The sequence below is a fragment of the Hydra viridissima genome, unplaced genomic scaffold (assembly GCF_058129835.1).
Source record: "Hydra viridissima isolate aposymbiotic clone 2 unplaced genomic scaffold, HvirCarnegie_v1 scaffold_9, whole genome shotgun sequence".
Classification (NCBI taxonomy): Eukaryota; Metazoa; Cnidaria; class Hydrozoa; order Anthoathecata; family Hydridae; genus Hydra; species Hydra viridissima.
This window is the reverse complement of record NW_028324308.1, coordinates 12,438,020-12,461,462: the sequence shown is the minus strand read 5'-3', so window position 1 is coordinate 12,461,462 and position 23,443 is coordinate 12,438,020. Positions and strand designations below refer to the sequence as shown.

General features: G+C 28.8%; 3 protein-coding genes across 4 annotated transcripts; 2 read left to right on the top strand and 1 right to left on the bottom strand.

Moving 5' to 3' along the window:
• The first annotated feature begins 989 nt into the window (after positions 1–989).
• Positions 990–14,097, top strand: LOC145185412 (uncharacterized). Its single transcript, XM_090097219.1, has 12 exons — positions 990–1,913; positions 2,362–2,436; positions 3,785–3,834; positions 3,960–4,013; positions 6,911–7,061; positions 7,224–7,306; positions 8,181–8,264; positions 8,348–8,393; positions 11,387–11,454; positions 11,674–13,221; positions 13,347–13,395; positions 13,493–14,097. The coding sequence occupies exons 1-12, from the start codon at positions 1,739–1,741 to the stop codon at positions 13,762–13,764; spliced, it is 2,655 nt and encodes an 884-aa protein (XP_089953345.1). The 5' UTR covers positions 990–1,738; the 3' UTR covers positions 13,765–14,097.
• Positions 14,098–14,590: 493 nt separating this feature from the next.
• On the bottom strand, positions 14,591–21,805 carry LOC145185500 (zinc finger MYND domain-containing protein 12-like). Of its 2 annotated transcripts, none has more exons than XM_090097220.1 (8): positions 21,601–21,805; positions 16,753–16,897; positions 16,275–16,446; positions 15,786–15,955; positions 15,544–15,666; positions 15,330–15,450; positions 15,053–15,198; positions 14,591–14,919 (listed from the first exon to the last, which is right to left on the bottom strand). In XM_090097220.1, exons 1-8 carry the CDS (start codon positions 21,741–21,743, stop codon positions 14,812–14,814), a joined length of 1,128 nt encoding a protein of 375 aa, XP_089953346.1. In that variant the 5' UTR covers positions 21,744–21,805; the 3' UTR covers positions 14,591–14,811. The 2 variants fall into 2 exon arrangements, with proteins under 2 accessions (XP_089953346.1, XP_089953347.1); XM_090097221.1 differs by having other exon boundaries at positions 16,757–16,897; positions 21,601–21,749.
• LOC149884106 (uncharacterized) lies at positions 18,185–20,985 on the top strand. The gene is made up of 3 exons (XM_090097456.1): positions 18,185–18,435; positions 18,487–19,840; positions 20,012–20,985. The coding sequence occupies exons 1-3, from the start codon at positions 18,185–18,187 to the stop codon at positions 20,552–20,554; spliced, it is 2,148 nt and encodes a 715-aa protein (XP_089953582.1). The 3' UTR covers positions 20,555–20,985.
• Positions 21,806–23,443: the final 1,638 nt, after the last annotated feature.

The following is a 23,443-nucleotide window of genomic DNA, read 5'->3' as shown; positions in this document are numbered from 1 at the left end:
TTAAATAGATACAAAAGAAGAAATGACCAGTTTAATTTTAATAACTAAATCCAAGCAAAGCTGCCGGAATCCATCAAAAAGATAAAAAATTACAACTGATTTACCAGAAAGTAAATAAATCTATCAAGTTAACAAATGTATATTTGCCACCTGTTCCACAAACAAATAGAAAAAAATACTGAAACTTATACGTTATAAGTTGCTTTTTTTATTTTAACGTTTTATCTTTTATTGTGATTTAAATTGAAATTTGAAATGCTCTTGACTTAAGGGTGCTTTTTTTAAGTGAAATATTATGGAAAGCATCCAATCTTCCCATAGGAATTATCTTATAGTTGTAGATTAAAAGTTAATAACTTAGTATATATAAATTAGATATTTTCAAATTAATCGTCAAATAAAAGTCATAGGTTGAGTGACACCTTTAAATTATATATATTACAACATATTGAATCTATTTCTGTTGTTTATAAATGTGTACTATCTTTTCTAAGTTGTCAACAATCAACCAACTGTTATAATATCCAATTTAAAATCCTGTCATTTCACCTGATCTCTCTGTGACTCTGAAGCACGAAAATCTGAAATCCACGTATCATCTTCGGCTTAATTATATCATTACATTTACATTAGATGAATTTAATATCTATGCACCTATGTTCAGCTTTTGAAACATTGAGCGTTGTACAGTTTTAACTCATGCATATCCTGGTGTGTCACAAATTAAACATTAAGAAGATTCCCTTAAGCTTCAAAATAATTTGTACTTTGTGATACAATATCTACTACATTCTTCTACTTGAGGTAATATCTTGATTTATCTTTTTGTGCACATTTTATTGGATTGAAAACTGGTATTATCAACTTATGTCTAATATAAAATTGCATAGATCAGTGTCATTAACTGTTTATATATTTGTAACGAAGACTATTGGCAGGAAAGGCGCCCCATAAATTCCTATTCGTAATCTTTCATTCCTTTCGCTAGTGGTTTCTATTGTATCTATTTATTGCGTTTAATTCTTTTGAGCACTTTGTAATTATGAAATGATATGTGATAATGAATAAAAAAGAGAACCTAGCTTAGTTAATTTACCTAAAAGATATTTTGTGTAATAATGTTTTATAATGATAAATCATTTGCTTTGCAAATTAAAGCAATACTGCTTCCAAACACTGGACTTCTTTTGACCTGATAATTATAAAGATTTGCGGAATCTGATATAGAGGTAAGCAGTTACTGTTCCTGAAAAAAAAAAACTTAGACCAAATTAATACAGGAAAGCATAAAAACTGTTTTCGGTTCGAAACTTTTTTAAAAAAGTTTTTGTAAATTGTTATTTTGTAATTTGTTAATTTAGTTTTTCTTTATTACTATTATTTTATTTTTTTAAAATATTATCATCATTTATTTACATATTTATCCTACATTTCTTTTTTACATCAATGTTATTAATGTTACCCTCTTTACAATCAATTTAGATTACTTAAATAATAGCACACTTACAATAATGTTATGAACCTTTCTTTATTTAAATTAATTATTGATAGTAAAAGACATAATAATTTATTTACTTTTATTGGCTGACCTAAGCATGTCAAAGGTAATTGGTAAATTGATAATGCAGTAATTTAATAATGTTGTAAATAATACTTTTACCTGTTGTTTTTTTTTAAAAAAAAAATCAACTAAAGAGTTAAAATCATTAAATTATTACATTATGTATAACATTTTGTAATGAGCATCCACCGGCGAAGCAATGGGTTGGCATTAGTTGTTGTGGTAGGTGGGTTTTTACTTATTGCATATGGCTACTTTACTTTCTCTGGGCTCAATCACCAATTGATCATGAAAGATGATATTATTAGCAGAATTACTCAGAGGAAAAATGAAGTTAATAATCAATTAAAAGGTAACTTGATTTTATATATTTTTTCACTTGTATCAGTTTTTTGTTTTTAATGTAATAATTTTTCCATATTTATTGAGTGTTTCATGTTTGTTAAGTTACAGATGAAAACTATTTTCAGAAAAAGTAAAGAAAAGATATTTTAAGAGTTGTGATGCATGCATATCTGAGGAGTGAGGCTTAAATAAAAAGATTTTTTAGGCAATATGTTATTTATGTATATTTATTGCATATCTTATAAAAATGATATTTTAAATTTGTTATTTGCTTTATACATTTTTTATTGTATTCATTTATAAGTTTTAGGAATTCTTCATATAATTTTTATTTGTAGTTTAGCGTTATGAAATATATTCTTTAAATTAACTCTTATTTAGTTAAAAAAAAAACTCAAGCAGGGGAGGTATTTAATTTAGATAATACATTTTTGTTTATTTTATCTTTTTTTTAGTTGTCTATTCTCATACTACCAAATTGGAACAAGCATTAAAAAGCTCTAAAGAAAAACATAAAGAAACTAAACATGGTAAAATAATTTTTATAGTTAAATTAATCAAAAAAATTTTCAAAAAAACCTTAGCAAATAGTATTGCAAATACTGTAAAAAGAGTGTTGGGACAAACCTCTTTTGTTGCTTGGGATCAAGGAAACATAAATTAAGCAATTAAAAAAAAACATTCATAAATTGCTAAGTATGTAGTGGTTCTGTTCTGATTTTAAATGTGTTATGTGAGAACTTTTAGATTTTTATCTTCATAATTCAATGATTTCAGTGCTCAACAATGTGCAATATAATAAAATTCAAAGTATAATACAATTCTCAATTTACTACTGAAAACAATATAGTTCAGTGCAAAATATAATACTGAAAACAATATAAAACTGTTGGGAGCCAATGTTGCCAACCTAGCTGACCTGAGAATGCTACCTATTTGGGTTTATAGTGTACACATCCCAGGGTTAACCTGGTGCAAATTTTGAAATCTTTTAGGCTTCTCTGTGATAAAAAAGTGACTTTGAAGTTACAATAATAGAAATAATTTTCCTTCTTTTTTGACATAGCAAAATTGCTATCAAATTGATACCATTAATCATAAGCCAATAAAGTTTGGTGGCAATGTAGCCTATGCCAACACCAAGAATTGGGTAAAATTTTATCCCAATTCCTGCAGTATAACAATAGTTATGATCACTTTCAGTGCAAAACTTTTCTGAAGCATTTTTATTAAGTAATTATTAAGGTTAATTTACTAGTAATTATTAAGGTTTCACTGGAAAAAGTTTTCCAGCAAAAAATAATCTAGCAAAAAATGCTTCAGCATATATCCAGCAAAAAATGCTTCCAAAAATACTAATCCAGCAAAAAATGCTTCAGTATTTTTTGCTGGACTAGTATTGCTGGAATTAGTGTTTATATCAGTATTACTGGATAGTTTTAATATTAGTATTAAATATTACTGGATAGCTTTAATATCAGTATTAATATTAGAATTACTGGAAAACTTTTTGCAGTGAAACCTTAATAGTTACCAGTACATTAAAGCTCAAGTGAAAAATCCCTAGAATAAATGGTTATCGTGCATGTTACCAGTAAATACATTAAAGCTCAAGTGAAAAATCCCTAGAATAAATGGTTATTGTGCATGTTACCAGTAAATACATTAAAGCTCAAGTGAAAAATCCCTAGAATAAATGGTTATCGTGCATGTTCCATAAACACAGCCAATACTCTTTTAGAAGTTTAATAGTCTAAGTTTTAATTCTTACATTGCATATTGCTAAAAAGATGTCTGATGTTAAAGAACATTGTGATATTATTTATAATGAAGCATCTGCTTGTGTTTTTAATAGTAAAAGAATTTTAAATTTTTTAGAACTCCTTACAAAACTTAATGAATTTGAGGCAAATCTAACAAAAACACGAGTAAGTAGTTTTAACTCATTCTGAACTTGAATGATTCATACAAGAAAATGTAATAATTTCTCTTAATATACAAAAAATTTTTTTAGAAATTACTTGATAAAATAAGCTTTGATTGATTATCTTAGCATGAAGCCCACAACCGATTCAATGCTTTAGACACAGACTATAAGATGTTAAAGGTAAATTACTTTTTAAATGTTTAAAAACAAACCAATTGTATTTATAAAAATATCTATGTTCTTTAATAATAATAAATATCTTTCTTCTATATCTTTTCCTCTCTCTTTAATATCTTTTCCTCTCTCTTTAATATCTTTTCCTCTCTCTCTTTTATCAACATAAAACAATAAGAATGATTTGATTCTCTGCAGAGGTTGTAGTTTAGAACACTGTTGTGCTTACACAAACACTATTTGTGAACACTACTTACATTGTATTTATCTGCAGAGGATCTAAGTGTTTATGTTGATTAAAGATGTTATTAAAGAATCCCCTTTTGATCTTTATTGGATCTTGGTATTAAAGTACTTCAACAATATTATTATTACAATTTTGCCTAGAGTTGGTATTTTAAAACAAAATTTCTGCTATTTTTAACATTAGGTTTTTGCATAAGTTCCCTCTGTTTTTTAAACATTTATTTTCAAAGAAATCAAAGAATAATAACAGAATTTTAACAGTAAAAATATTAACACTTCTATCAGTTATATACTTTTTCACTACTTCTTTCCAGCAGTTTATTGATTCTATTTTGCCAGAAATCCTTAGGTCAAATCTCAAAGAAGTTGTTAGCCAATTCTCAAAATGATCCAGATTTTTGAAGCTAAGACTCCTCATTTCATTTGAAAGATAGTGGAAAAGATGGTAATCTGTCACCTAACCTTATCAATTTTAGCTTAAATTAGTCTTGAAAATATATTTTAGAATGCTTTGAAATTTCTGAACACTTTATATGATGTGTCTGAAAACCTAAAAGTGAAAAAGGAATTCTTGTGATACCTAATAAAAAGATTAGCAGAAAAATATCTGATTTTGTTTTAGTTTTAGTTCAAGATATCTTCCAAGATGATAAGTTTTCTTAAATAATGCCTGGTAAGAAAGATTGTGTTAATGTCAAAGGAGATTATTCCATAACAAAATGACTATTGCTATGCAACCTTCTTTTGGGCACAGCTTTATATTTATTTTAAGATTAAATGCCCTACTGTCACTAGGTTTTTCAAGGTTGCACTTTGAGTCCTAAATAGCTTATCAGTGTTAAATCAAGTGGGACATTCTATATGTGTTTGTACTTCACCATCTCAATATTACATGTAAGTGCCATTTAATTGAATGATGCATACAAAGATTTATTGGGAAGTTTAGTATGTGATACAAACTTGTATGGTGCATATATGTATTGACAATTTAAAGACATTTTTAGTTGAGGAACTAAGTGAGATTGATGAAGAAGAAGAGATTCAGTTTAATCAATGAAAAAGTACTGATAAGTCTTAGTTAATTATCCTGACAGTTACATTGGCTAAATACAAATAATGAGTTGTTTCTCATATTGATAGACTTACTTCACATTCATATATTGCTAAATGCCAAACTCCCTATTTGAAGCAACTTAAGAATAATTTGGGTAACAAATGTATTGTAGTAAGTGATTTTGCAGAGAATTAAATACAAAGCTACCAAATGGAATAAAGAGCAATCTACATTACATTTTGTAATCATATATTCAAGAATCTTACTAAACCAGGCATTCAGCATAAATCATTCTGTTTTTTAAGTGATGACATTAACCATGGTACATACTTTGTGTGTGAATTAAAAAAGAAAATTGTAGAGTACCTAAACGGAAGTTAATGAAATATCAATAAAATTAATTATTTCTCTGATGGATGTGTACTGCACCATATATAAACTATTAAAACTTTTTAAATCTATGCCATCACAAAAATTTCCAGATGATAGATAAATGGGTATTTTGATGACCAGTCATGATGTATTGGCTTGTGATAGAATAGTTGGTAGGGTTAAGAGGATAACAGCAAGAGCCAGTTTACAAATATCATTGGACCAACAAGTACTGACAGTCAATTCTCTGCTTCAAATTTGTTTTGATAAAATAGATATGTTTTAAGTAAACAAGTGAGCATGACTTCATAGACAGGCTCATGTTATCTAAATTGCCAGCAGTAGCAGCACCTGACATTGTGGCCATGCCAAATCTAAATAATTTGTAGGTACATGTAGGAACAATTCCTACATGGTTGATAAGATAGACATTACCACAAATGGCCTTCAGATTAAATTTATGGTCCATCTCAAAAGTTCTCATGGCCATCCAGAGATGACATTTTTGGATACCGGTAAATGTAAGCGCAATAATAAGTGTTCCAACAACAAGATCAGAACAGATTTATGATTTTAACAAATTAATAATTTAAGCAGCAAAATTTGATGTCTTAAAAAAGTTTGCACAACGCTTAACTTAGTTTTGAGATTACTTGGTCCAAATTTTTTACTTAAAATTTCATTTGAAATGCAGATCTTTGCTAATGTTTAGTTATGCAAACTTCTTTGGAATTTGAAGAATCTTTGAGCGCTTGAGAGTTGGAAAATCACACCTTTGATTACATTGACATTTATAATGAATCTTTTTTTTTGTAACTGTAATAAGTTATGTAATATGAGTTATGAAATAAAAGTATGAAATCCATGTGTTTTTTTTTTTTAACAAGTTAAGATACAATTGACATCATTTTATTTTTGATATTCTCCAATTAATTTTTATGAGTTTATCTAAACTATTTAAGAAAACTTCTAAAAAAACTACTAAAAAAAATATTGGGCTACACTTGTATTTTTCTATCTAATCTTAGCCAAGTAAATTTATGATAAGTTTTTAAATTCAAAGATTTGGTTTAAATTTTTTTTAAAGTTTAATTTGAAATGATTTAAGTAGCTTCATTAGATTCCTTGCCATAAAATCTGTAAAGATACCAATTTTCAGTTATGTATTGCACACTGAACAGCAACCAGGGGTAAGTAATCATTGAAAATGGCAGAATATTTTATTTTTTAGGCTAATTATGATGAAATTCAAGAAAACTATGCTGCTCTACAGCAGCAGTATGTTCGATTAAGTGAAGACCACAAGCATGTTGCTAATGAGGCAAAATCTGATTATGATAAATTGCGTGATGCAAAAGAGGCAGAATCTATAAGTTTACAAAGTAAGTATCTTTTGTATTTTTTAAAACAGAGCAAAAAATTAATTTTGTTTGCACAATATAAATTCTATCTGATCTCTTTTAAAACTCATTTGGTTTTTGTGCTCTTTTGAAAAACAAAAAGTCCAGTCAATAACAACTTTTAACTGTATTATTTTTGTACAGATCGTATTCAAGATCTTTTCAATGGTAAAATTTATTACCAGGAGAAAGCCAAACAAAATCAAGAATACTATGAAAGTACCATGGTGGGTTTAAATTTTATAACTGGAAATTAATATTCAGAAAAGATAAATTTTAATGAATTTTTTCAATTTATTTTAAAATGTTTCTCTTTGTACACAGTGTCCATATAAGTTATCAAGTTAAACTTCTGTACATCTTTTGCTTTATTCATCCTATCATTAAATATTGATTTGAATATTTATTTTCAAGCCCAGAAAAAATAAGAAGTGAATCAGAAATGTATGTTATTCAGGATAAAAAAAAAATTAAAAATCAAAACATTTGGTCTGCAAAAATAGGAAATCTACAATATTTGATGGTTTTTTTTTCCTTAACAAACTTTAAAAAATAAATTGCTTAGTTAACTTAAAACAAGTTGCTTGTACAGTTTGTTTAGAATAAATGGGGAATCATCTTTATTTAAACTATAACCATCACTGGCAATAAAAATTCAAGGAGTCTGGACTGAGTGTAGAGTTGAATGTCTACCTATTCATTATTTGTTCTAGTGGTTAGAGAAACATTTTTGTTGCTAACATCATAATTTGTTATTATTATCAATATTGTTCAATGTAATAAAAAAGATTTTTTTTTTATTTTGATCAACCTTAAATTTGTTTGATGGACTAAAATAACTTATAAAACCTGTAAATAATGATATTAGACTTAGAATCAGATGTGAGGAGTAGTTGATCTTGGTGGTCTATATGGCACAGATTGCATAACTCAAAATATAATTTTGCAATTAAATTCTCAACAGCCCTTGTGTAGTTCTAATTTATGAATAAATTCTAATCTATGAATAAGTTGTAACTCAAATCTAGTGAAGTATATCTTTCATAAAAAAATGTAATCAATAGTTAGCACTTTTTTTTAATGCTTTGTAACAAAATTTAGAAAAAGTATGAAGAGATAAAAAAACTATCTCAGGAATACAAAGAAAGGATAGAACAGTATCAAATTGATATTAAAGAGCTTAAGGTATTTTGTTTAAATTTTCTAGTTCATAATTTTTTTATAATAGTGCCACTTTATAAGACAATTTCTGTTAATCATGATTCTAGGAAAGTCTCTACAAGTGCCGTACAAGTTCAAAAAGTCATGATGATAGTATGTACTTCCCTTAATATGTTTTATTTCACTTTTAATTATTTCTGATTATATAATATTTCCTAACACAAGTCTGGATTTTTCATACAAATTTTTTAATTGTTAAAAAACCCATTGTTTAAACTGTTAAAATTTTTTTTTTTTTAATCTTTGCTTTTTCCTTGGCAATAATGCTCAACTTTCTATAAGTTTTTTTTTTTTAATAATAAGCTAAAAATTAAGTGATCTGTAGAAGGTTAACAAAGTGATTTCAATGTTTAAGTGCACATTTTTCATGTTTTTTTACTATTAATTTTTACCAATTGTGTTTTCATCAATAAGGTGTGTCAATTTTTAAGCTAAAATGAACTTTTTCAAGTTTTGAAAAAAGAGTAGTGAAAAAATATGACCTTGCGATTTTTTTTTAAAAAAGTGATGTTTTCAAAAATGAAATCATTTTAGTGCTTAGTAAATTTTGATTCTGAATTCACTTATTTTGGTTATTATCAATAATTCGTAAGTTCTATTTTTTTTTCTTTGAAAAGTAATTAATGTCATAATTGGGCCAAAAAGAAAGCTCTGGAAACATTTTGACATTAAAAATGTCAAAAAGAACAAGGAATTCATTATCTATTAAAATGAAAAATCTTGTAGGAAGTGGAAAAGAGCTTTATGTATTTGAGCTTCCAACTGCTAGAGATATGCTAAGATACAGCGTATTTTTAAGAGAAATGATAAAAATATTAGGAACTGTACTGTAGATAATCTAGAAACTGATTTGTTATCTGCTTTACTTGGTTAATGGTTGAAAGCAAATGCACTTTTTACATATCCTGTTGTTTTTCATTAAAAAATATTTTTCAAAAAAACTTAAGTTTTTTATGGAAATCTCAGCTGTTGATTTTAGTATTGAACGTGGTAAAAAAAAGCTAAAAAAAGAAAAAGATTTTATTTAAAATTAGGCAATCTTGTGAACTACCTGCTACAAATCTAGAGAATTTAAAAATAATTATGAATTTTATTGTTAGTGTTTATATACCTAACTGATTTAATATTAAAGTTCAATCAAGTTGGGTTGAGGGACCTAGACATGTCTTGTATCAGCTAGTAGAGTTACTTAGAATTCAAAGTAAAAATGTTTTAGATATTGTTATGCCAAAAATTAGAGGATCAGTGTGGTATGCACATTCGAAGCAATTTTACAATCCATGCTTTGCAGCAAAAATGCAAAAGAAATAAAAGAAGCTGTAAACCAAATTCTTAACATATGAGGAGTAGGAAATGAGGTAATTCAAGTTGGAGATAGTAGTCTCAGAGCAAGAAGAACACTAGAAATAGATCCTAATGCTAAATAGCTATCAGGCATTATAACATGGAGCTTTAGTGTAACTGAGCCTTCACTTACCTGTACTCTTACCTCTGCCACAATCAAAGAGTTTGTAAATTAACGTATGGAGTTCCTCACTGTACTTTTCATTCAGTCAGTTGAAAGATGTGTCAAATTGGTAACTGAAGCTGTAAGCCATGTTTACACACATGAGTGAAGAGAATCATATGTGCTCAGCTTGTAAGTAGACATTTGATGTCATAAAATAGAAGCAAAAAAAGTATGGCAACCCTTGTAAAATTGTAGGGGAAATAAATAAAGATTTTTAAAAATGTGTAAGTAGCTAAAAATGTTGACCTTTATTGTTATATATTTTAAATCTTTTTCTACGCTTATGCATGGTTTACATTGTACACCATGCGAGTTGATAAAAAAAATTAACAGCGCTATTTCATTAACAAATTTTAACATAATGATTAATGTCTAAAATGACCAAAAATGTGAAATATTGAAATGAAAATTTACCGAGCTAGCACTTATTGGAATTTAGTTTTGAAAGTTATCCTGTATTAAGCTAATCGTAAAGTTACATTTTTTCATTACTCTTTTAATGTTTAAAAAAAAAGCTGACACACCCTATTCCATCAACCAAATTGTGTCTATCAATCATTTCTAATATTGTTTGCCCTTTTGTTCCAGAAATTGACCTTGTGGAAATTACCCAGCAGGTGGCTAAATAAAGTTCTTAGAAAACCTTATAAAAAAGAAGAAACACTTATAAAAAATCACATAGCTTTTATTATTCTGATAAACACCTTGTGATTTTTTATAAGTGCACTTGTGACTTTTGTTCTATTTCATATGCAATTCGAAGTTTAGTGAAAAAATTTGAAAGAACACTAAATCTGTTAACAAAGTTTTCATTTTCTGCTGAGAGCATTTTTCTGTCTGTGAAGGTTTTTTTAAATTGACCCATTAACATGTCATTCATACTAACGCTGACCAAGCTAGTTTTTACCCTACAAATATTTATATACTTATTATTTATATACTATTTACTTATATACTTTTTATATATATACTTATAAAAATCAGTAAACTTTTTCTTTGAAGTTATCCTAAATATTTATGTTAACCATAAAAAGTTGTTAAATATTTAAAACATTTGAATAGCATTTAATATCCTAGTGATTTCTTACAAAGTAATGATGCCTGTTAATTTAGCAGATTGACATCTATGAATGGCATCATTGTTAAAATGGTGAATTTAGACATCCAATCAATTTGTTTTTATATTTTAAAAAGTGTTCTGATAATTAAAACATTAAAACAGTATAAATGTTCACATGGAATATTGATGAATAAAAGTTATATTGCATAAAAAGTTTAATTTTGCTCATTGCAAACAAAATTATATTTATAACAGTTTCTGAGTAAAAAGTTTAAACATTTTGTTTATTTATAATCAGGGATCGGAGTCTTAAGATCTTTTAAAGCTGTTTTGAAAAACACACAAAAATAACAAAATTACACCATGTCTCAGTTATATGAAATCATCAAAATTAAGTAATTTTCTAATAATTTTCAATCAAAATGCATAATATAAAGCCACAATGATTTTGAATAAACATTTTTATGAGGGATATGTTTTTAAGAATATATTACAGTTTCCTTTAAAACCTTTCAGATAAAAACCCCTTGGATGATTTGAGCACTGCATTTTTTAAAACTGAGGGAATGAACTTGTTTACAAAAGTAAGTTTTTTATTAAAATATTAAAACCTCTTGCTAGGACCTAATTTACACAACCTAATTTGTTCAACCTAATTTATTTATACAAAAACTTCCTATCTTTAAGTTAAGTTTATGGTCATTGGTTGCAATAATTTTTTTTCAAGTAATAATTGTATTTTTATGGTAATTGGTTGTAATAACATTTTTTCAAGTAATAGTTTGGGCATTGTTTTTTTTAAGGCTATCGAAGTTTCGATGAAAAAAGATAACCCAATAGGAATTGATTCAGTGACAAACTTGAAATCCTCAAATTTAAATGATATTCCAACACATTTTATTCAAAATGCTGGCTCCATTTTTAATGATACATCAAACGAAAATCTTGTGGAAAAGATCCCTGCTCGTTTAGCCTCAGTTTTAAGTAACAACTCATCTGAGTTTGATAACGAGCAAAATGCAATTGACATGGCACCCGAAGATAAAAATGAAGATTCATTAAAGGCAGAAAAATATAATATATCAAACTCAAGATATCAAGTCGAACAAAACCAACCAATAGCTGAAAACATTTATCCACTTAATAACAACCAAACTCGCGAAGAGCGAGCTATTGAAATCGGAAAAAACGACCAACAGATGGCGCTCTCAAATAAATTAGATGAAGTAAAAAGTATTGATAAAACTAAAAGAGATGCAGCACTCGAAACTAAAGCTTTAAATTTTCTAAATAAGCAACGAGAGCTAAGTTTGAATAAGCACAATTTGTATGATGGTAATTCGGAGATACTTCAAAATGAGAAGAGGCATGATAGAGAAGAGGAAGATTTAACTGAGTTTGATTCTGAGAAAAATACAGTAAAGATATCTGAAGTAAAGACTGCAAAAATATCCGATAACAAAACAGAAGCTCCAAGTATCCCAGAGGCTATTGATTATGATGCATCAAACACACACATTAAAACGCCTGTCGATTCTCCTATCTTAAAGGATGAGCAAAAATTGGATAGCAGTTTAATTGAAAAACATTATGACCCTGTTCAAAAGCCAAGTTTAGGAAAAAAAATTCCACCTGTTACTTTTTTAAAATCTACCATCAAAAGTATGAATATAAACAATACGCCAATTAGTGCAGATTTTGATAAGGCTGACACTTATCGTCAGCAAAATCAGTTACAACCGCTAAAGAAATACAAACAGGAGAGTTTTGTAAATCTTAATGATGACGGTAGACAGCTCAAGCCACCGAAACCAATGGCTAATGATTTAGGAGCTAGGAACGATGTTGACCAAGCTATAGAACGTATAAATGTGGGAGCTGGTAACGATGTTGACCAACCTATAGAACCTATAAATGTAGGAATTGGGAACAATGTTGACCAACCTATAGAACGAATTAATGTAAGAGCTGGGAACGATGTTGACCAACCTATAGAACCTATAAATGTAGGAATTGGGAACAATGTTGACCAACCTATAGAACGTAAGAGCTGGGAAGAACGTATTAATGTAAGAGCTGGGAACGATGTTGACCAACCTATAGAAGCTATAAATGTAGGAGTTGGGAATAATGTTGACCAACCTATAGAACGTATTAATGTAAAAGCTGGGAACGATGTTGACCAACCTATAGAACCTATAAATGTAGAAACAGAAAAAGATAAAATAATCCCCCCTGCTGGTAACCAGTTGCAACCACCTAATTTGGTTAGAATAGAGCCAATTTTAGAAGAACAAATAGAGAATGATAAAGAAAAGGTAGATGGTTTTCAGCGTGAAGAAAAACCTTTGGTGAGTTTTCTTTTAGGTTTTCATCGTTAATTTTTTTTTTTTTTTGTTATAAGTTTTTAATGAATATGATATACGAAAAAATCTTTTTTACCTTAATAGAACAAAAAATGCTTTTTCTTATGTAGCTTCAACATTTCGATGGCCAGATAAAAAAAGAAATAAAGAACATAAAGGGTAATAAGTTTTTTTATCGAATCTTTTATATGAGATTTTATCGGTCAGATGTCAACAATGCTTCTTATATTATTGTAAACGTTTATTTTACATGCAGATGTCACTCTGGAAGACGATGAACATGGTGACCAAAATCTTGATAACGTAAACAAGTTGGATAATCAAGAAGAGAAGCAAGTTAAGCGTGATAATGGAAAGGCGGAGTTGAATCAACAAAATCATCGAGGCGAAGGATTAGAAGGTTTTGAGCAAAAGCAAGGTGTAAATGAGGACTCCCCTGCGTTAAACAATGTAGAAAAAGGAGAGGAAGAAACCGAGGAGGAGAACGAAGAAGGCATGGATGAAACTGAAAAAAACAAGGAGATATGAGGTAGAAAAGAAGTACCAGCAAAAATACTGTTTTTATTGTAGTTTTTAATCTCGATTATGATTTAACAACAGAGGTATTTTTGAAAAAGTTTTGAAGACAGAAAAATTTTGTCCTATATAGCTGGTCTAAATATCATAATTAGAATTTGTATTGAACTTTGAAAGAGTCAATTTTCTGAAAGGGTTTCATATTTGTTGACGTTTTGACTTGATATTATTTATAAATTTCATTTTTAATGACTATTTATTCTGCAAAATGTAAAAGAAAAAAAAAATGTAAATCAATCGCTCGAATTTATTTGATGATTGAATTTTAATATTTTTACAATTTGTTATTTGCATTTGTTTTAAATGTTTCCATTTTTATTTGGAATCTCCGCTTCGAACCTTTGAATAAAACGAGTTGATGGCCGATTCAGAAATCGGCCTTATAAAACTATGATTTAAAATAACTTGCTCGTTGCTTTCTGTTTGATGTTAAAAAAATAAAGGAACTTCATTTATGGTCTTTAAGTCATTTAAAAATGTCTACGACTTTTAAATAAAACTGATGACTTACTATGAAAGAGTTAAATTTTTTTTTTGTTTTGAATAGAATTTAATGACCTTTCTTTAAAAGTACATCTCTTACGGAGTCAGTTACTCTACCTCAAAAAAATGTCGAGCTTGAATTTCGAAAACAGACACGCCCTCTGGGCTAACCTCATTCTTATCGTTTATAATTATCGTTCTTATCGTTTATATCTCTTGGACTCGAGATCTTGTAAAGGTTTTTATTCTCTAAGACTCAGCTTTTCTTTCATACTCAGCAAAACAAACGTTCATATTCGAGAGTAAAAAAATTTTGAAATAATTTTGTACAACAATAGTCAGCAATGTTTAAAAAACTAAATGGAAAGCGTCAATGATGTGCAAGAAATTCAACAGCGCTTCAATAATATTAAGTATCATTTTAAATATTTCTAGTCTTCTTTTGCTCATTTCTTTGAAAAAAATTTTAAATTTGCTTTTAATGTAAAATAAATTTAAAGGCTATAATACAAAGAGTTAATTGTGTTCCAGCGTTGAAAAGTTATTCTCAAACCAAGTAAGCTTTTTTTCTTCAGATGAATACAATTTAGCAGTAGATGACGCTCTGGACAGAAATTCTCTCGACTGTTTGAAAAAAAAAAAGAAATAACGTTAAATATAAAAGTAGCTTGAAATATAAAAATGTAAAAGGTGTATAAGAAAACGTTAAATTAATCTGTAGTTTGGTCAATAACTTGTAAACAGCGTAAGAAGGTACCTTGATAAAGTTTCCTAACACGGTGTAAAGCATCGCAAGAGTAAATAAAACTTTTGTTGTATCTCTTGGAAAAGGAGGTTTCTGATTTTCGCGTAGTTCTAATATAGCGTGTAAAATTTTAACTCCCTCTGCTCCTTGTACTTCATCTGCAAAATTAAAGTAAGTATCCTTAATTCGTTTTACCTCCATCGTTCGGCCTAGCTCGTTAACGACAGGTTTATAAGCAGGAAAATATTTTAACTATCTTTAGTTAAAGTTCGTTTATGAAATAACCAACCTAGAAAGGTGATATCTTCATATTTATCGTTATCAACAGGACCTTTCTGAGGGATAGCTGCTGCTTGTAGAGAACGTTGTTCGACCATTTTGAAAAGACCATCATGCCACATAGATGTTAACTAAAAGTAAATAAAAATCACGCTTTACGAAAAATAATTTATTGACGCTCTTTATCTTTTGTCAAGTAGAAACCATAGAACAAATGCGAATACCTGACTATACAAAGAATAAGCTATTTCGCGCTTGTTTTGCTGGCAGAAAACGTTAGCCATATGAAAATAACCACCCGAAGTTCGAATGCTATCAGTACCAAATGCATGTGAAGAATAATATATCTTTAAAAGCAAAGATTTTGTATTTAGTAACCTTGCTACATTAATTTTAACACACTCTCTAGGTATAAAAAACTAAGTGTTAAAATTCAACCTTAAAAAAATAAAAACAACAAACTTACATCTTGAGCAAAGTGATGCAACGCTTCGGTAAACTTTTTTTGTGTTGAAAACAACATTCCGAAATTTCTATGAAGTCTGGATTTAATACTGTTATCACTGGATGATGTCCTGAGAATTATCCATTGAGCTTGATGTAAATACTCAGTAGCTTGCAATAACCGTGATAAACCTGTAAAGTTTCATTTTGAATGGAATAACTACAATACTAAATTACAACTACAGAATGCTACAATAGAATAAATTTAATACTACAGAACTACAGTACAATGAATACAAAAATTATTGCTGCTAATTTATTGCTAATTTAAAAAAGATAAAATTACTGTGTGAAAAATATTTACATTAAAAAAAAATAAAGAATACTTCATTTCTTTTCATGAAGCGAACCAAATTTACTTTTAATGTTTTGATTTATAAAAAAAAACATGAAACATGTTTAAGACATATAGCCAAGAGATTGTAAACTATTAGTATTAATAGCTAACTACCAATGCAAGCTTCGCCAAGCATAAGATAAGATGATGCAAGTTCAATGCTAGTTGAACCATAGACTTCAATTGCAAACTTCAATGCTTGCATTGCTGCTGGGATAGCATACTCATATTTCCCCTCAAATAATAGCTTTTGTCCTGCATTGCTCGCAAGATCTTTCAATTGTTTCTATTGACAATAAACAATTTTGTTGTATATTGTGAATTTAAATGCGCAATAAGAAATATTGGAATATTGATATGTACAAAGACAAAAATCTTGAGTGTAATTTTTACATGTTAATTCTTTGAATAAAGTTGATCCACCAAGTAATGTAAGTTTTAAAAGAACTTTTGAAAAGTGATCATTTAATATTTTTAAATCCAATTAAAGAAAAAAAAAACTAGTTTAATAAGTCATTGTCTAACTATGATTGCAACAAAATTAGTGTATAAATTTCACATTTTTAACTTTATTAAGGATAAACAAGTATACCTGCCTAAGAATTTGCTGTTGATTACGATGCTCTCTTTCTTTCTCAGAGCCATTTATTAATGTAAAAGGAGCGCGCAAAGGTATAAGCAGTTGACATATTTTTTCATGAATTCCTAACCAGTCAATTTTCTGATGTTCTGTGTCACTAAAAACATAAAAATTGAAAGCTAATTTAAAAAGTTAAACTCACATACATCAATTTTATGAAACTGATTTTAGGAAAAAAATTATTGTTTACAGTTTACATTTCTATTTTATTTTCTAATTTTTAAATTTTTTAACACTTTGTAATAAAAATAAACATCCTTACTTTTAACATTATTTGTATACACATTCACAATTATATTCTTTGATAATAGATAAAGGCAAAGATAGCTAAATAATGGGGATAGGAGTACATATTATTTACAAAGACCTATTAAGTTTTTTAGTAGTTTTTTTTTATCTTAAACTAAAATAAGAAATATTTTCTATTTTTAGTTTGTATATCTCTCAGATTTTAGAATCTTTATTAACTACTTATATAATCCAGATATCATTCAATATCAATTATTTTGTGTTAATAAGAATAATGAAAGAAAAAAAATCATTAAAAATAGTGATTTGCTAATGAAACACAATAACCTATGATATATATATATATATATATATATATATATATATATATATATATATATATATATATATATATATATATATATATATTAGGGCTGTTCATGTGAACACAGGAAAAAAAAATTTTTCTCGGATTTGAATGCATAGTTGTTTATTTTGTGCCATTTGACATAGTAATTGACTGTGGAAAAAATCTTTCCAATCAGATAATGTTTAGGGGGTGCTCAATGACCATAAAGTTTTACGAAAAACGTCAAAAACGTGTAAAAAGTTCCAAAGTTCCAAAAATTTCTAGAACCTGGTTAGTTAGATTTTTTCCACTGAAATATTGTCTGATTGCGTGCTATATAGATTAATTAAAGTGCAGCAGATTAACTGTCATCAGGGCACCAGACTAAAAAATGTCTGCTAGTGTTTAAAACAACTGTGTTTATATCATTTTGTTAAAATTTGTATTCATAATTTTAATACTATTATTTAACTCAATTTAGAATTTGTTCAAACAGAATAAAAAGGTTTACAAGTATAAATATTATTTTTATTTGGAATTTCAGTTTGACAACAAATGTATTAATATTTTGATAGTACCTAACCTTAGTAACCTATTACAGAAAACTAGCATGGTAGTCTGGTAGTGTATTGTTTGTTATTAAGTGCAGATAATAATAATTTCTAATTTGAAAATATTTATTTAATTTCTTTAGTAATAATTATTATAATATATTGCTGCAGCTGCATAAACCAACAACTGAATGATAAGTTTGTATAATATGGTATTGAGTTTTGATTTTCTCATAATATTTCAGTTATCATTGAAATGGCAGCATCATCTCATGTTGCTATCTCTACACAACTTCAAACCAAAATCTTTTTAATTGGACAACCAGAGCCAAATCTTCCAGATAAAGTTCTTCCCTTAACATCTGATGTTTTAAAAACATTTTTTTATCATCTTAATTCAACCAAAAAGTCAGTGCCTGAAAGTCTTAAAACAACTGTTGATGAACTGATTATTATTTGGAATAAAGCCCGTATTCCGACAGCATTTCATCCGAATGTAGTCTTAAAGTTGAAAACTTTAGTCCAGGAATTTAAATTAATAAAAAAAAATAAATCCAGATTGTCAGATTCTCAGAAATCGAGAGAGAAATCATTTACAGACACCATTGGCCTACTTTTTGACATTGCCCACAAGGATGCTGAAACCATGATCAGAATTGAAGAAGATAAAGAATTTTTATTGGATCAGAGATGTCAGAGAAAAATGGTGATGTTTGGAGAGGACAAAGAACTTTCAAAATTAGAAGAAAGAAATGAAGCAAGGAAACAAGCAGAGAGAGAACGAAAGCTAAAAGAAGAGCAAAGACAATCTGGTGCGAGTGCAATAGTTCCTGTTATTGAACCTTTACATGACGAAAGTTATAGTGATGACAACGATAACGATGCTGTTGATAATGACAAAATGGTTGATAGAGATTTTGAGATAGAAATCCCTGTTTATTACAGACAACAAGTCAGTAAAGCAAGTTCTTCAGGGTCAGCTGAACCAAGTTTAGCAAGTACTCCAAAACGACAATGTATCTTAGATACAATTCTTGACTCGCGTGATGTTTCATCAACATTAGACAGAATTAATCTATCTGACACAAAATTTACTATACTAGCAGCAGCAATTGCAAGGGCTGGTGGACAGAACCTCGATGATGGATCATTGTCACGTTCTACAGTCCGTAGAAAACGAACCTATCATCGATCAAATATTGAAGCCACTGTTCGAACTGAATTCTGCGATTTGGACAAACCACCATTAATCGTCCACTGGGATGGCAAACTGAGGATAGATCGTACAAATTCTGCAGCCCCTAAAGCAAATATTGACCGGCTATCTGTAGGTGTGACAGGTCACAATGTTGACAAAATACTTGGAATAGCAAAACTATCAGCTGGAACTGGAGAAGCCCAAGCAAAAGCAGTTATTCATCTGCTTAATTTCTGGGACATAATTGGTGATGTTATTGGAATGAGTTTTGATACTACAGCCTCTAACACTGGCTCCAAAAATGGTGCATGTGTAGTTCTAGAGAAACATATAGGTAGAAATTTGTTATATTTCGCTTGCAGACACCATGTTCATGAGATCATAGTAGCAGGAGTGTTTGGATCACTATTTGGACCATCATCTGGTCCCAACATACCTCTTTTCCAGAGATTTCAGCAATATTGGCCCAAAGTTAATCAAGGAAATTTTAAACCTCTGGATGACATTCGAATGAAAATACCCCTGGTGCAACAACTACAAAATGAAGTGATTGCATTCCTCAAAGAAAACCTGCATGTTAAAATGCCAAGGGATGACTACAAAGAAATCATGGATCTCTGTCTGTTAATACTTGGAAAACTGCCTGATCAAGAAGAGAAAAATTATCATTTCAAGATCCCTGGTGCTTATCACATGGCTCGCTGGATGGCCAAGGTTATTTATTGTTTTAAGATTTATTTATTTCGTGAAGAGTTCAAGTTGACCACAAAAGAGGAAAAAAATCTCTGTGAATTTTGCTTATTTGCTAGTCTGGTTTATGTAAAATCTTGGATATCATGCACAAATGTCAGCGATGCTCCAGTTAATGACTTGTTTCTGTTTCAGCAACTTAAGCAGTTTGCAGTTGTGAATAAAACGATTTCCGAAGCAGCAGTCAAGAACTTTCAAAACCATTTGTGGTACCTTTCACCAGAATTGGTCCCACTAGCTTTGTTTTCAAACAAACTTCAAGCGGAAGAGAAGCGAAAAATGATTTCCAACATGAAATTTCACGGTGAGAACTGGTCTGAAAGGTTGATCAAATTAAAGAACATTGAAAGTCTAGAGAAGAAATCTCTGGACATGCTGGTGACATCAGTTTCAGCAAGTGCGTTGCGGTCAATGAAGGTTGATATTGATTTTCTGTTCAACAACGATCCAGCTACCTGGAATGATTCCCCAGAATACCAAGAAGGAAAAAATTTAGTATATTCATTGAAAGTAGTAAATGATGCTGCCGAACGATCTGTGGCTTTAATGTCGATGTTTAATGAATCGATTACAAGGAATGAATCTGAAATGCAGAGGTTAATTCAGGTGGTTGAGGATCACAGAAAGCGAGTGCCAGATGCCAGAAAGTGTACTCTGAAGAGTTATAGTCCTCACTAGCATTAACATTGCACGAACTATAACATTACGATAATTAAATGTTAATTGCTCATATGTTTTTTTGTTTATAATTCGTATTTTAATCAATGACAAAGAGTCAAAAATCCTAGTGTTTTATTTTGAAAAAATTCTGATATAACAAAAACCGCAGAACTTTAGTCGTATTGCAGTATTTTATTTCATTAATTTCTCTGCTAATAAACCAGTCTAAAGTGGATGTGGATTGTAATTTGTATTCAGAATTTAATATTTAGAGATAATTAAAACTGATCAAATCTGAAAAATCTAATTAACCGGGTTTTAGAAATTTGTGGAACTTTGTTACTTTTTCCATGTTTTTCACATTTTTCGTAAAACTTTATGGTCATTGAGCACCCCCTAAACATTATCTGATTGGAAAGATTTTTTGCACAGTTAATTACTATGTCAAATGGCACAAAATAAATAACTATGCAATCAAATCTGAAAAAAAAATTTTTTTTGGACAGCCCTAATATATATATATATATATATATATATATATATATATATATATATATATATATATATATATATATATATATATATATATATATATATATATATAGCATTAGATGTAAATTACTCACATAATAAAAATAGAACCTAATAAAATTTACATTGCAATAAACATAAATCAAACCTTTAAGCAATGAATTATAGGTCAATTAAATAGTATATATGTATTCACATATTTTACATGCATATATACACAAATAAAAAACAATCGAATGTAAATATACACAAAGAAAAAACTATAGAAGTTAAGAATGAAGTTATGCATAACCATATAAGTAGAAAAGCTGGAGTGACTTTAAACTCTTTATAATTCTTGAACATAAATATAAATCTATTTTTAGGGTATAGTCTTTTGTGACTATATTGCGCTTTAAATATCAATTAAAGTAAAATATATCGATTAAGTTTGAAAACAAGGTAATTGGTAAATCATCGGATGGCTACATATATATGCAAGCACATTTTTTGATTTAAACAAAACCTATTAAGTCTAAATATAAGGTTTTTACCAGTAAAACGTAACTCTGCATTTTTCACAGAAAACAAACGCTGGTTTACAACATAGTTCACAACGAACTTTTACGGTTTTGGGATTGGCAAGTGGATTGCAAGTCATGTTTGCATTGTAGTTTCCATGTGTTTCCAAGATCATTAGGCGTTTAGCAACCGTTTTTGCTACCGGTGCCGACGTCGAGGCTAATTTCGCTGAAAATAGTTTTGAAACACCGATCTCAAAATATAACATAATATTTTGAGATCAGTGTTTTGAAAATGTAGTTTCTCATATACCCAATAAATTTCATTCTTTTTATTCTTATCTTACGAAAACGAATCAAATTGAACATTTTATTTAAAACACGTTTTTGCTCTCTAGATTGCCGAATGAAATGTCATAAAACATTTAAAATATCGTTATTGTTCTTAAAACAGATTAGTTATGTTTATACTTGGAAAGGCATATATAGAAGCGATTGGTTGTCTTAAGCGATGGGTTTAAATATGAAAAATCTCTCAGTACTTTTCGATATACTTTAGTGGGTTTAAAGTAAAAAGCACGACTAGTTAAAATTTTTATTTAGCTTAATAATTGTATGAATGCGTTCGCTCAAATGTCAATAAATAAGTTTTGGAATAAGATTTTTTTCTTTAAATAAAATTTTCAAGGGGCAAACATTTTATCGAACATTTAACACCCATCACCTCTGTCTTTAGAACACAAAATCTTACTTCTGCCTTAAATATTGCCGCATTTTTAAATTAACTTAAAGGATGAGTATTTATAGCAGTAAATAAAGTAACGTATTTTTTTGTTAAGTCTGACATGATTTGACTAATTCGCATGAATAAAATGAGTATCAAGATAAGTTGTTGAATTAGATAGTTCATAATTTTACTATATATTCATTTTATAAAGTAAGTAAGCATACATCTGTAACGTGTATCGTTTCTTTTAATCAGCTCTTTAAAGGGAACTTTTTTTTCTTGTCCTGGCATCCTTGTCCACCTTTGAGTGATATAATTGTTTCATCTATCTTCAAAAGTGTCGCCCCGATTGATAAATGAATCATAGTTTAAATATTAATTGAAATTTATCTCTTCAGAGGAAAATCGGGAGTGTTTGTTTTTTTAACTCATTATTTCTGTTGATTTCACTGTTAAGAAAGTCAGATGCAAAAAAGAAAAAGATTCGTTATTTGATTGTTTCTTATAAGCAGTAGAGGGCAAAAAACGAAACTGTCATAATCTGAATTTTACAAATGTCAAAAACAAAATTTTTCTAAATAACCTTCTTAAGATTCAAAATATTGCAAAAAATGTTTGCAGAGTATTTTGTTTAGACGAAAATCGTTGCATGTGCAATAAGCAAAGTTTACAAAAATTGCCTAGTGAAATTGAATATTTCCTAAAACCATCCCACTCGCTGAAAACCATAATCTTTACTGGAAATAGCAAATGATGTTACTCTCTGCCTTGATCAAGAAAGTAATCTAAAACTTTCTTTGGTCAATTTTTTAAGTAAGTTGGAATTCTTGCAGCATACTTTAAAAAGCAATTGCTGTATCTTATGTTAAGTTTGATATATTTTTGATAATAATTAGGGAAGAAGGACTCAGAATGGATAACAACTCACTTAAGTAGCAGTTTTTATACCTGTTTGATTAATCGTACTTAAAATTCGTGGAATTGTTCAATTATTCATATTGTACAAAAATCATCTGGTTCTATTCGCAGTACCCCACTTTTTTACATGTGCCAATCATGTATTTTCAAGAATTTTAAATTTATTTCTTTTATACTTTATAAAATTTGTACAGCTTTTTCAACTCATCGCGCGTATTAGAATGCGCAGTA

Coding starts and splice junctions, on each gene's coding strand:
- LOC145185412 (XM_090097219.1), top strand. CDS start 1,739: ATGAGCATCCACCGGCGAAGCAATGGGTTGGCATTAGTTGTTGTGGTA. Junction 2,437..3,784: donor ACATAAAGAAACTAAACATG/GTAAAATAATTT, acceptor TAAATTTTTTAG/AACTCCTTACAAAACTTAAT. Junction 13,222..13,346: donor AGCGTGAAGAAAAACCTTTG/GTGAGTTTTCTT, acceptor TTTCTTATGTAG/CTTCAACATTTCGATGGCCA.
- LOC149884106 (XM_090097456.1), top strand. CDS start 18,185: ATGGCAGCATCATCTCATGTTGCTATCTCTACACAACTTCAAACCAAA. Junction 18,436..18,486: donor CATCCGAATGTAGTCTTAAA/GTTGAAAACTTT, acceptor AAATAAATCCAG/ATTGTCAGATTCTCAGAAAT. Junction 19,841..20,011: donor TGGCTCGCTGGATGGCCAAG/GTTATTTATTGT, acceptor TTTCTGTTTCAG/CAACTTAAGCAGTTTGCAGT.
- LOC145185500 (XM_090097220.1), bottom strand. CDS start 21,743: ATGATCTTGGAAACACATGGAAACTACAATGCAAACATGACTTGCAAT. Junction 16,447..16,752: donor AACAGCAAATTCTTAGGCAG/GTATACTTGTTT, acceptor TATTGTCAATAG/AAACAATTGAAAGATCTTGC. Junction 15,199..15,329: donor TGAAGATATCACCTTTCTAG/GTTGGTTATTTC, acceptor TTAATTTTGCAG/ATGAAGTACAAGGAGCAGAG.